This window comes from Saccopteryx bilineata, chromosome 4 (genome assembly GCF_036850765.1).
Source record: "Saccopteryx bilineata isolate mSacBil1 chromosome 4, mSacBil1_pri_phased_curated, whole genome shotgun sequence".
In the NCBI taxonomy this organism is placed as follows: domain Eukaryota; kingdom Metazoa; phylum Chordata; class Mammalia; order Chiroptera; family Emballonuridae; genus Saccopteryx; species Saccopteryx bilineata.
In genome coordinates, this window is record NC_089493.1 from 290,920,861 (window position 1) to 290,934,238 (window position 13,378).

The 13,378-nt window shown below is 47.8% G+C and overlaps 1 protein-coding gene across 4 annotated transcripts in view; it reads right to left on the minus strand.

Annotated features, from left to right (window-relative positions):
* Positions 1–7,988, minus strand: part of XPO6 (exportin 6) — a 122,283-nt gene extending 114,295 nt beyond the window's left edge. For all 4 annotated transcript variants that reach the window (XM_066275508.1, XM_066275509.1, XM_066275507.1 and 1 more), the window contains exon 1: positions 7,336–7,988. In XM_066275508.1, coding sequence (XP_066131605.1) covers positions 7,336–7,338 — 3 coding nt within the window. In that variant the 5' untranslated portion in view covers positions 7,339–7,988. The remainder of the gene's footprint in view (positions 1–7,335) is intronic.
* Positions 7,989–13,378: the final 5,390 nt, after the last annotated feature.

A 13,378-nucleotide genomic window follows, 5' to 3' on the forward strand; every position in this document is an offset into this window, starting at 1 on the left:
GCACAAGGGCCACTAGTAACTGCATTCCAAGTGAGATGAGAAGCCATGGAAACAGAGCAAAGAATGACCTCCCTTAAATTTTTCAAAACATCATGAGGCTACTAGGCTGCAAACAGTCTATAAAGGGGCAATGTCAGAAGCTATAACAGTTAGGAGCCAACTGCCCTAGTCCAGGCAAGAGAGAACGGAGGCCTGAACTAGAGTGGCAGCCATACAGGGAGTAAGAAGTGACAGAATCCTGGCTGTATTCTGAAGGCAGAAAACATCAGCTTTCTTGATGCAATCAGATGTGAGGTGTGAAAGGTCAAGGATGACTTCCAAGTTTTGGCACAAGCAGCTAGAAGGATGGAGCTGCCCTCAAATGACATGGAGAAGACTGTGGGTGGAGAAGATGTGGAAGGGGCGATCAGGAGTCAAGTCTGAGACATGTTACATGTGAAGTGCCTCACAAACAAGCTGCGTGCCACGTAGGCAGCTGCGTACATGAGACCTGCTGTGAGGAGAGGTCTGGACTGGGAACTCACTAAGTCTGAGGCCACGGGCACCCCAGCTGTTCAAAGATCAGTGAGACAGAGGAAAACCAAAAGCACATCTTAGTGTCCTGCAGGCCAAGTGAAGACTTAGGAAGTGTTCAATTTGTCCAATGCTATCAACAGATCAAGTAAGATGAGAACTATGAACTAACCCATGCAATTTAGAAACGGGGCGAGGGACCGTGACAAGTGAGCTTAACAGAGAATGGAGGCTGACCACTTAAGAGACCACTCTTTCTCTTTCCTGGAGTCCTGTTGCAAAGGGAAACAAAGAAACAGGGCAGCTGCCAAGGAAAGTAGGCATAAAAGTATTTACGGTTAGAAAAAAATTACACTTTTGGGTGCCACATGCATGTACGAATATAAAGGCCTAAAAGCCCTAAACACTCAATAAATGCTAGTCCCTTCCTTTACCCCCCCCCTTTACACCTATCTCTATCATCTTTACCGATAGGTATCTTATCTTCAAAACATCTATAAACAAGACGGAAGGCCCTTTTTTCCTTGTTCAGTGTCAAACTCTTCCTAATCCCTCAGGACTCAAAATATTCCTCCCGGGAAGCCTCCCCGGGATCCTCTCCCTAGTTAATCTCCCTCAGACATGCTAGCTTTGTACCAATGCATTCTTATTATAGTCTCTTATAATTACCAGAATATGTGTCTCATCTTCCACACTGAAGTGACTCCTAGAGAGCAGGGGCAGTATCACCCCTCTGGGGTGAAAGTTTAACAGTTAAGAGCACAGGCTCCCGCCTGACCTGTGGTGCCTCAGTGGATAAAAGTGTCGACCTGGAACGCTGAGGTCGCTAATTCAAAACCCTGGGCTTGCCTGGTCAGGGCACATATGGGAGTTGATGCTTCCTGCTCCTCCTCCCTTTCTTTCTTTCTTCCTTTTTTTTTTTTCTCTCTCTCTCTCGATCTCTCTCGCCTCTCTAAAATGAATAGAAAAAAAAATTAGGGAAAAAAAAGAGTACAGGCTCCTTAAACCAGACTGTCAAGCTTTGAATCCCAGTTCCACCACAAGGTTGCAGTGTGACCTTGAAAAGTTGCCTAACCTCTCTGGGCCTTAAATGTTTTCATCTATAAAATGGAAAATAAAAATAGCCTCTACCTCCTGAAGTTGTTTGGAAGAGTAAATGAGTTAATACATGGGAAATGCCTGGCATACACTAAATCCTATAAATATTAACTATTGCAGGGGTCGGAAACCTTTTTGGCTGAGAGAGTCATGAACGCCACATATTTTAAAATGTAATTACGTGAGAGCCATACAATGACCCGTGTACCTTACGTATTATCCAATAAAAATCTGGTGTTGTCCCGGAGGACAGCTGTGATTAGCTCCAGCCACCCGCAACCATGAACATGGCAGTAGAAAATGAATGGATTGTAATACATGAGAATGCTTTATATTTTTAACATTTTTTTAATTAAAGATTTGTCTGCGAGCCAGCTTCAGCCATCAAAAGAGCAACATCTGGCTCGTGAGCCATAGGTTCTCGACCCAGAACTATTGTATTATATTGTATCCACCATGCCTAGGATTTTAAGCTTGATGCAGAAAGTCAGTAAATTATTTCATGAATGACTCAACAAAGGCACTAAAGGTGCTGGCCAACTGTGGAGAATTACTTCTCTATATCACATTGAGCTTTTTGTCTCCACCAGATAATTTCATCACTTGAACCATGTCATGTATTAATTTTTTTCAAAAGCTGTTAAAGTCATTTCTTGACATTCAGTCTGTCTCCCAGACTACCTGTGATTATGTGACTAACTACAGAACCTCTGAATACGGCTGAACCTTTCCCTGCCATCCCCCATACACCACCATGGCTTCTTCAAACCTCCCACCACATGGTACACAATGCAACTCTGCTGATGAACAAGTGGGTGACAGACACAACTGAGTGGCCAAATTAAAGGTCTGATTTTGCCTCCATTACAGGGACCACTCACAGAAGGTGACATTCAAAAACAAAAAGATTCTGTAACCAATGCAATTTTCTATGAAACTAAAAAATGTAAACAAGGACTCAAGTTTGCACAAAATTTCCATAGTAAGCATTTAATATTAATTAACTTTTCAGAAGTAGTGGAAACCTCTAAAATAATACATCACTTAAGAACTTACAGGACCCTGACTAGGCGGTGGCGCAGTGGATAGAGCGTTGGACTGGGATGCGGAAGGACTCAGGTTCGAGACCCCAAGGTTGCCAGCTTGAGCGCGAGCTCAACTGGTTTGAGCAAAAGCTCACCAGCTTGAACCCAAGGTCTCTGGCTGGAGCAAGGGGTTACTCCCGTCTGCTGAAGGCCCGCAGTCAAGGCACATATGAGAAAGCAATCAATGAACTAAGGTGTCGCAACAAAAAACTGATGATTGATGCTTCTCATCTCTCTCCATTCCTGTCTGTCTGTCCCTCTTTCTGTCTCAAAAAAAAAAAAACTCACAGGAAATTCAACCCAAAATGATGATTTAATCAAATGTAGTTGCAGTATAGCTGTTCTGGTAATTTTGTACTGCAATTACAAATATTTGGCTCTAAATGTGCAGTTTAAAATGCCTCCTCCTAGAGGAACAGTTCAGAGGGATTCCCATACTCCCCTGTGCCAATCACTAATTCAAAACCAAAGAAAATACAGTTGGATGACATTCCTTATCACCTTTCCACATGAGGCGGCACATGTACTGTCAGGAGCACAGGCTTCGGAGTAGATCCTACCTTGGGTCTAGTGCTTGTTAGGCAGGCACCATACCGTAGCAAGTCTGTTCATCTCCCCCTCTGGTAGTAATGGCAATTATGTAACCTAGCAGGGTGGATGTGGTTAACTGATACTGAATGACTTGAAGAATAAATACATGAATAGCGGATACTAAATAAATAGTAGTTCTGAAACAACATTTTTATCTTAATTAGAATTAAAGTTTTAAAAAGAACTATTACAAAGGATCAAATATATGACAACTAATACTCTTAAATGTAAAACTCTTGCCCTGGTCATGGCTCAGTGGTAGAGCGTCAGCCTGGCATGTGGATGTCCCAGGTTCAATTCCCCATCAAGGCACACAGAAAGGATCATTTGCTCCTCCACCCCTCCCTCTCCCCCTCACCTTCTCTCTTCTCTCTCTCTCTCTCTCTCTCTCTCTCTCTCTCTCTCTCTCTTCCCCTCCTGCCACAGCTGGATTGCTTTGAGCACATCAGCCCCAGGCGCTGTGGATGGCTCCATGGAGCCTTTACCTCAGGTGCTAAAAATAGCTTAGTTGCAAGCATAGCCCCAGATGAGCAGAGCACCAGCCCCAGACAGGTGCTGCTGCATGGATCCCTGTCGGAGCGCATGTAGGAGTCTATCTCCCCTCCTCCCACTTGGAGAAAAAAGAAAAAAAGTAAAAATATTAAGTCAGCAGGAAATGGAGAGGAAAAGTTCCTGGAGTAAATAAAGCTGTGATCCCAGGGAAGAGACCCTCCTTCTATAATACACAAACCAGGCAACGGCTTCCTTGCATTTTGGGGACAATGTCTGCTTTGCCTACACTCTTGACCCTGGAACACCTCAGATGAACCTGATGTCAGTAATGATGAAAAAAAGTAATCAGACAGTCCTGTTCACCTCACATCCACTGTGGCTACCCCCTATGTGCTTATATATGTGACTCAAAACTTACTTCAGAAAAAAATGTACATGGTGATTATAAATTATGTGTATAGACCAGATTATAAAGTCAACTACTTTACTAATTGCTCACAGGTGGTCATTTCACAATGCTCACCTGATTGCCAATTAAAATGGAACCTGAGCCTGACCAGGTGGTGGCACAGTGGATAGAGCGTTGGACTGGGATGTGGAGGACCCAGGTTCAAGAGCCCGAGGTCGCCAGCTTAAGCACGGGCTCATCTGGTTTGAGCAAAGCTCACCAGCTTGGACCCAAGGTCTCTGGCTAGAGCAAGGGGTTACTCTGTCTGCTGTAGCCCCATGGTCAAGGCACATATGACAAAGCAATCAATTAACAACTAAGGTGTCGCAACGAAAAACTAATGATTGATGCTTCTCATCTCTCTCAGTTCCTGTCTGTCTGTCCCTATCTATACCTCTCTCTGTCTCTGTAAAAAAAAAAAAAAAAAAAAAAAAGAGGCCTGACCAGGCGGTGGCGCAGTGGATAGAGCGTCGGACTGGGATGCGGAAGTACCCAGGTTCGAGACTCCGAGGTCACGCGCGGGCTCATCTGGCTTGAGCAAAGAGCTCGCCAGCTTGGACCCAAGGTCGCTGGCTCCAGCAAGGGGTTACTCGGTCTGCTGAAGGCCCACGGTCAAGGCACATGTGAGAAAGCAATCAATGAACAACTAAGAAGTCGCAACGCGCAACGAGAAACTGATGATTGATGCTTCTCATCTCTCTCTGTTCCTGTCTGTCTGTCCCTGTCTATCTCTGCCTCTGTAAAAAAAAAAAAAAAAAAAAAAAAAAAGAAAAAGAAACGTGAATAAAAGTTTGCTTGATTAGCTTAGTCAATAACCAATAAAATTATGCCCAAGGGTCCCAAAGCTCCCTGAGGGGAGAAATGTATCTGTCTTGGTTCATGTGACATTCCCAAGAGACTGACATACAGTGGCTACTTAAAATTCAATGAAAGGCCTGACCAGGCGGTGGCGCAGTGGATAGAGCGTTGGACTGGGATGTGGAAGGACCCAGGTTCGAGACCCCGAGGTCACCGGCTTGAGCGCGGGCTCATCTGGCTTGAGCAAAAAGCTCACCAGCTTGGACCCAGGGTCGCTGGCTCCAGCAAGGGGTTACTCAGTCTGCTGAAGGCCCGCGGTCAAGGCACATATGAGAAAGCAATCAATGAACAACTAAGAAGTCGCAATGCGCAACAAAAAACTAATGATTGATGCTTCTCATCTGTCTCCATTCCTGTCTGTCCCTGTCTATCCCTCTGACTCTCTATCAGTCTCTGTAAAAAGAAAAAAAAAAAAGAAAAAAAATTCAATGAAAGATTTGTACACCCATGTTCTCAGCAGAATTACTCATAGTAGCCAAAAGGTGGAAGTAATCTAGGTATCCGTCAATAGATGAATGGATAAACAAAATGCAGTACATACACACAATGGAGTATTATTCAGCCTTAAAAAGGAAGGAAATTCTGACACACGCTACACCTGGATGAACCTCAAGGACAGGGTACTAAGTGAAATAAGCCAGTCACAAAGAGACGACTGGATGATTCCACTTACATGAGGTATTCAGAGTAGTCAGTGACAGAGAGCAGAACAGTGGTCACCAGGGGCTGGGGAAACAGGAATGGGAGTTAGCGTTTAGTAAGTTCAGTTTTGCAAGATAAAAAAGTTCTGGGGATGGATGCACAACAATGTGAATGTAATCAAAACTACTAAACCGTACACTTAAAAATGTTTAAAAAGGTAAATTTCATATGTATATTTTGCAGTTTAAGAAAACAAACTAAATTATCCATTGAAAAGAACAATGCAGGAATACTCCGCACTACTTTCCTCACTAAATGTTCTATCTCCTACCTCTGGATTATTCACTAGAGAATTCCATTCTCCACATTTTACAGATGAGGAAAGTGGGACTCGGAGAGCCTCATAGATCGGCCACTGCACTACATATGGCACCTACTGTACAGTGCTGCTTCGAGCTCACAGTGTATGTATCTGACTGGTTGTAGGTCCCAGGAAGACAAGGGCTCTGCCACGGGTCTTCCATCTACTCCCAGGACCTGAACACACCCCCACAGCCTCCTTAAATGTTCTGAAAATCCCACTGGCCTGAACATCTGTACCACTGAAGATGCCACTGTATCCCTTTCTCAACTAAGTAACTCACTTAAGCAGAGGTAAATGGGCTGCCCTGGAAACACTTCTGTCACTGGAGGTGTTCAAACACAGGCTGGGCCATCAACCACTCCCCACAGTTTTTTACTATGTGCGAAGAGCAGGGACACATAAAGGTTCAGACAATCTCATCTTGGAGGTAGCCCAGTGTTTTGCAATAGACAGATAAGGCTCAGAAACGATCATGACAACAAAAGATACACGCTTAATAAATCTAAGAAGAGTGGGTCCGGGTCAGGAAAATGCAGAATGTATATCGTCAGCAAAGGCATCTTCTGAGCTGGATCTGGAAGGATGAGTAGTTTTCCAGGCACTACCAGCTAAAAAATGGTTGCATGTGGCAGAGCAGTGGACGGGGTTTCCAAGGAAAGCACTCTTCCTGACTTTGCTATAACTGTATCTAGGTAAGTAACCTCTGCAAATAAATCACAAACCCTGTTTCCCCACATACAAACCTACAGCAAGACCGGAACAAGTTCTGTGTGTTGCATCTAACCGAAGCTCTTAAGTCGGAATGCCAGGGCTCAAATCGTGCCACTGTCACTTAAGAGTGACCTTGAACTGGTTCTGTGCCTCGGTCTCCCCACTTAAGAAGAGGGCTTATGTACTAGTTAAATACATGTCAGTCACTTAGCACAGGGCCTGGCCTATAGTAAGCCCTCACAAAATAATGATAGTTAATGTCACGAGGAGCTACACTGCTCAGAGAGGCAAACATCAGATGCAAGGGTTGTGCCTGCTGCGCTTCCAGGTCCCTCCCAGTCCAAGAGACATCCACGGGGGGGAGGGGAAGGGACACAGAGCCGGGCTGCGAACCCGGCACGCATGTGTCACTGCCCCGATCCGCACGCGGCTCTCCCCGCCCCAGCGAGGAGCGGTGGCTCAGCAGTCCTGGGGCCCGCTGCCCCCCGTCAGGCCGAGCACCCTGGGAGGGAAGGGGCTCGGACCCCACTTACCATGCTGGCCGGGGGCAGGGCGGCTCAGGTGAGCTGGCTCTCGGGGTTCGGAAACGTCCCGCTCGCACAGTTCAGGTCATGATCCCGGCAGACTCGGGAAGTCCCCCGCCCGTGCAAAGAGAATCGCTTTCCCACCCGGGCCCCGCGGGGACCCTCTAAGAAGAGCGCGGCCCCCCGGCCCGCCTCATCGGGGACGCCCGGAACAATTCATCAAGACCCACCGCTCCGCCCCAACTTAATTGAAAAAGCAGGAAATGGGGCTCGGGAGGCCGGCAAGGAGGGCAGCAGCTCGGGGCCCCCCGCCCGGGCCCGACCCCCGAAGGGAGGTTCGGGGCCCAGGCAGGGGCTCCCCGGCCTCCGCGTCCAGAAGCAGCGGCGGGCCCTCTACGCCGAGGCTGGAGGGGCAGAGGCTGGAGGGGCCTCGGCGGCGCAGCCCGAGGGGTCGGCTCAGGGGCGAGGCCCGAGGGCCCGTGCTGTCCCCGCCGTCTCAGCCCACACGGCCGCCGCCGCCGGCCTCCGAAGCATCCCTGCACGCGTCCCCGCCGAAGCCGCCCGCTTGTGACGCGCGGCCGCCCCTAGCCAACAGCCCCAACGCGCCGGAAGTGGCGAGCGCCCGGCGTGGCCCCACGGCGCGGCCGCCGGGCTGCGGCGCTGGAACCGGACCAATCCGGAATCAGGCGCGGGGCGGGGGGGATGCAGGGCGGGGCCGCACCTGGCGGTTCCCGCTGGCCCCGCCCCCGGCCCCGCCCCGCGCCCGACGCCCGTCCACGCCAGCCGGTGGCCATGTTGGTGAAGGGCGGTCGACCTGCCTTCTTAAGTGGAGGAGCGCTTTCTCTTTCGCTTTGTTCGCTCATTCATTCTGCGCATCTTCAGGGAGAACTTGTTACGTGCCGGGCACCCGGCTACAAGTCAGCGGCACGCAGCCGCTGTCCTCGTACCACATCCACTCGGTCCACACGCACGTTAACCCCATGGTCCAGGCGCTGCTGGGGGGCCAGCACTAGAGCAGTAAACCAGGCGGCTCTGGTCCCCGCCCTGAGGAGGCAGATGAGCAGTAAGTGAAGAGCAAATGAATAAACTAATTGTAAGGAACCAGGAGTGCCCTAATGTGCAGGCAACACACACGGTGGGCTGACAGTAAATAGAGGGAGGGTTGGGGAATCTGTAAACTGAGACCTGGATCATCAAGTCAGTAGTTGGAAGGGTCATTAAAGCAGAAGGAAACCCTAGCTGGTTGGCTTAGTGGTAGAGCGTCAGCCTGGCGTGCAGGAGTCCCAGGTTCAATTCCCGGCCAGGGCACACAGGAGAAGCGCCCATCTGCTTCTCCACCCTTCCCCTTCTCCTTCCTCTCTGTCTCTCTCTTCTCCTACCGCAGCCAAGGCTCCATTGGAGCAAAGTTGGCCCCGGGCGCTGAGGATAGTTCTATGGCCTCTGCCTCAGGCTCTAGATTGGCTCTGGTCGCAACAGAGCAAACCACCCCCCCAAGGGGCAGAGCATCGCCCCCTGGTGGGCATGCCGGGTGGATCCCAGTCGGGCGCATGCGGGAGTCTGACTGCCTCCCCATTTCCAACTTCCGAAGAATACAAAAAAAAAAAAAGCAGAAGGAGCAACAGCTGTAAAGGTCCTGGGTTCTGGGACACCAAAGGATGTGTTAGGTTTTTGATCCTATCCTCCAAACCACTTTACTTGTGAAATTGTTGATTTTAAGAAATAGAAGCAGGAAACCATCCCTAGCAGCAAAGGTGTGCCTACTGCATAGACTGGAGCAAATCTGTATAACTCAGCAGCTTTCAAACTCCCGCGTAAATCAGACTCACCTGGTGGGCCTGTTAAAACATTGCCAGTCCCATTTCCAGAATTTCTAATTCAGTAGGGTTGGGTGGAGCGTAATAAAATTAACATTCCTAACAAGTTTCCAGGCAATGCTAATGTTGCAAGCCCAGCAACCACACTTAGAGAACCACTGATATAACTCATGACCACAGAAAGCTTTCCCTTATTCTTTCATCAAATATTTATCGTCGCCTGCAAAGTGAAAACAACTGTTCAGAAGATTCGATGCTGAGCAAAACAGACACAATTGTGTCTTTATGTACTAGAGACAAATTATTTTAAAAGTACCCAATAAGTACCATAGTTATAATTGTGATAAGAGCATGAAAGAAAAACACAAACCACCACAAGAGTTTAATAGCTGTTGGGAAAACAGCTGTGTTCAGCTTGCTCGCTTGTACTTTGCCTGATTAGGGCGTGAGCACCTGGTAGCACCCTGTCTGTACAGTCTGTGTAAGGCTATGTAAGTGCTTGCCTGCAGGGCAGTGCTTTGCAGATAGCCTGCCCACCACCATGAAGGGTCATTTTGCTGTTCCTTGGCCTGAGAAGCAATTTTCCCCTGCTGGTTTGCTCGCCCGCCTTTGCGAAACTCTGTTAAACAGGAATGGCTCAATGCTTTCTGGGTCTGCAGTTCCTCTACTGCAACCTTGCCACATCGAGATGCCACTCCAACCAACTGAGCTACCTGGCCAGGGCATGAGCATAGGCTTTTGGATGAGACCATTGGAAGTGAAGTCCCAGCTCTTAGCACTAGCTGAGGTCTGTTGAGGGCATTACTATTGAAGTCTTGGTTCTCTCACTGTGTAATTAGATGAAATAACAGAAACTCAACTCAGGAGGAATTAGAGATATGCCTTTGGCTCATATAACTTTGATAGCTGGACATAGGTCAGCTTCAAGCTGGAAATGATGAGAACCCTGGACCTATTCCTCCACTATGCTCTCTTCCGTGTCCTCAAGATGGCTGCCAGGAACAGCCAGGGTCACAAACTTTCCCATTCACACCCAGCAAGAGAGAGCACCTTTTCTCACATCCTTTCTCATGGCTGTAAGCTTTATCCTACTAGTCCTAATTGGCCCCGGCCTGTGCATCCCTGAGCTAGCCACTGTGCAGGAGGATGGAATTGCTATGATTGGCTTAAAGAATCATCCCCCGGAGTTGATTTCAATTTCCCAGAATAAAGTAGATTTCATGGAGTCACCACACATCCACCATACTTCTGTTGCCAGGCTGAAGTGAAGATTAAATTTAATGTGCACAAAACACCTGGCACATAAGTCGTATAGTAAATCACTGCTATTATTAATTTTACTCCAGGGATTTTGTCCAACTCAACTGAGTAACATTTTGTTATTAATATTAATCTCAAGCCTATGTATTCCAAAAAGAGACTCAAGGCTGCTATTACTTTTCGTTGGCACCACAGAGATGGCCCCCATCCATCTCCTCCCACCCATTTTTACAGCTACTGCCTCGTCTCATTCATTCAGTTATTTGTACAACAAACTTTCAAGGAGTTAGTATCAATTTTGTGCCACGCCTTCTCTTTTTATTATTATTGATTTATTTTTAGAGAGACAGAGAGAAGAGAGAGAGAAGCATTCATTTGTTGTTCTACTTAGTTGTATATCCATTGGTCGCTTCCCGTATGTGTGTCCTGGCCGGGAATCAAACCTGCAACCTTGGTGTTTTGGGATGACGCTCTAACCGACTGAGCTAACTGGCCAGGGCCTCTGTTGCAGACCTTTTCAAAAACTAAAGGTTCCAAATGAATAAGATTCCAGCATATTTTGGACTGCCTCGAAATAGAAACAGCCACCCAAACAATTACAACACCGTGTAAGAAGGGCTATAAAGTCAGAAGGGAGCAACTAACTACGGCGGGGAAAGTAGTTGGAAGGCTAAGCAAATGTGGTAGCATTTCCATTGGGTCTTGCTGGAAGAATAGAAGTTCATCTGACTGCTGCAGGACCTCTTCTCCTCTTCCTACTCCAAGCTGTCTTCCCCTGTGTCAGTACTATTTCCACTGCAAGTGACAGTGTTGGGGCTCTAGAGTTGATACTCTGTCATAAGGGGGAAAGGGACTATATTATCTCATGTAAGAAAATCATCCAGAGCATTGTGTGGGTTTCAGACATGGCTGGCTTCAGGGTCTGAAATGATATCACCAAATTTAGTTTCTCTCCATTTCTTGGTTCTGCTTCCTGGATTGAAGGGGTCCTTTATCCACATGGAGGCCCGTGGCAAATCCAGGCTTTATCTTCACCTAGGTTGAAGCCTGGTAGAGAAGAGGCTGTGACTCTTCTACAGATATTACAGGAAAATAATCCCATTGGCTTTGTTCGGGTCACTCCTAACTAATCACTGCTCTGATGCTCTGATTGGTTGGACCTTGATCACATGCTCCATGCCCAGCTCCAGAATTGCTCTTTCAACGGCCAAAATCTTTCTAAGATCCACCACTCCTCTCTGCAAGGCTGTCAGAGCTTGGAGAATTCTCTCATTTTGCAAATAAGGAATCTTGTTGATCTCTCAACTGCAGGGGAATACACTGTAACAGTATCAAAATGGATTTAATGAAAGAAAGGAGAAAGGGTGAGTGTCTGGCACCCTCTATGGGTGAACGGAACATGCTGTTTAACCTGGCATTGAGGCCTTGCAAGGTCCCTGAAACTCTGTCATCAGATTCTCTGGGTTGAGTCTTTGCCTCTTACATAAAACTGTGTGGCCTTGAGCCCATCATCTAAACTCTCTGAACCTATTTCCTCATCCATAAGATGGAAACAATGCTATTACCTACCTGGTCAGGTACATACCTTTATCAGTCAGGTTCTATTTGGAAACTATAATTAGAATTTGAAGAATTAACAAGGGGGTTATTTTAAAAGGGCAGTCAGGGTGCAGGGAAACCCTACAAAAGATAATAGAGTACCCCACGTCTGGTTAGAGGACAATTCACATGAGAGCCGCTGAGGGAAGCAGCCAGCCAAGTGATCCAACAGGATAAGTACTATGACCTCACTGTCTCCCCTTCCTCTGTCTCCTACTGGGGCTCCCCATTGGACAAATCCAACTGGAAGCCAGAGAGCAAGGGAGCCTGGTGACGTAGTTCATAGAAGACAACCTCCTGCCAGACCAGGCGGTGGCACAATGGATAGAGCATCTGACTGGGATGCAGAGGACCCAGGTTCGAGACCTCGAGGTTGCCAGCTTGAGCATGGGCTCATCTGGTTTGAGTAAAGCTCACCAGCTTGGACGCAAGGTAGCTGGCTCGAGCAAGGGGTCACTTGGTCTGCTGTAGCCCCACGGTCAAGGCACATATGAGAAAATAATCAATGAACAACTAAGGTGTCGCAACAAAAAACTGATGATTGATGCTTCTCATCTCTCTCCGTTCCTGTCTGTCTGTCCCTGTCTATCCCTCTCTCTGACTCTCTCTCTGTCTCTGTAAAAAAAAAAAAAAAAAATCAGAAGACGACCTCCTGGGCCCAGGGCTGGGTAGAGAAGGGGGAACGGGACTCCCGGGGACAAATGGAAGAGACGCAGCAGAGCACCTTTACTGTGGTAAAGCACATGAGGTGTGTAGAACTGTGCCTGGCACGTTAAAAGATTTTCAATAAATTTCAGTTATTTTTTTTTTTTTCAGAGACAGAGAGAGAGTCAGAGAGAGGGATAGATAGGGACAGACAGGAACGGAGAGAGATGAGAAGCATCAATCATTAGTTTTTCATTGCAACACTTTAGTTGTTCATTGATTGCTTTCTCATATGTGCCTTGACCGCGGGCCTTCAGCAGACCGAGTAACCCCTTGCTCCAGCCAGCAACCTTGGGTCCAAGCTGGTGAGCTTTTGCTCAAACCAGATGAGCCCGCGCTCAAGCTGGCGACCTCGGAGTCTCGAACCTGGGTCCTCCACATCCCAGTCCGATGCTCTATCCACTGTGCAACCGCCTGGTCAGGCCAAAGTTAGATCTTAAAAAGCTTTACAGTTTTGCCTGACCAGGCGGTGACGCAGTGGATAGAGCATTGGACTGGGATGCAGAAGACCCAGGTTCGAGACCCCGAGGTCACCAGCTTGAGCGCAAGCTCATCTGGTTTGAGCAAAAGCTCACCAGCTTGGACCCAAGGTCGCTGGCTCAAGCAAGGGGTTACTCGGTCTGCTGAAGGCCCACGGTCAAGGCACATATGAGAAAGCAATCAATGAACAACTA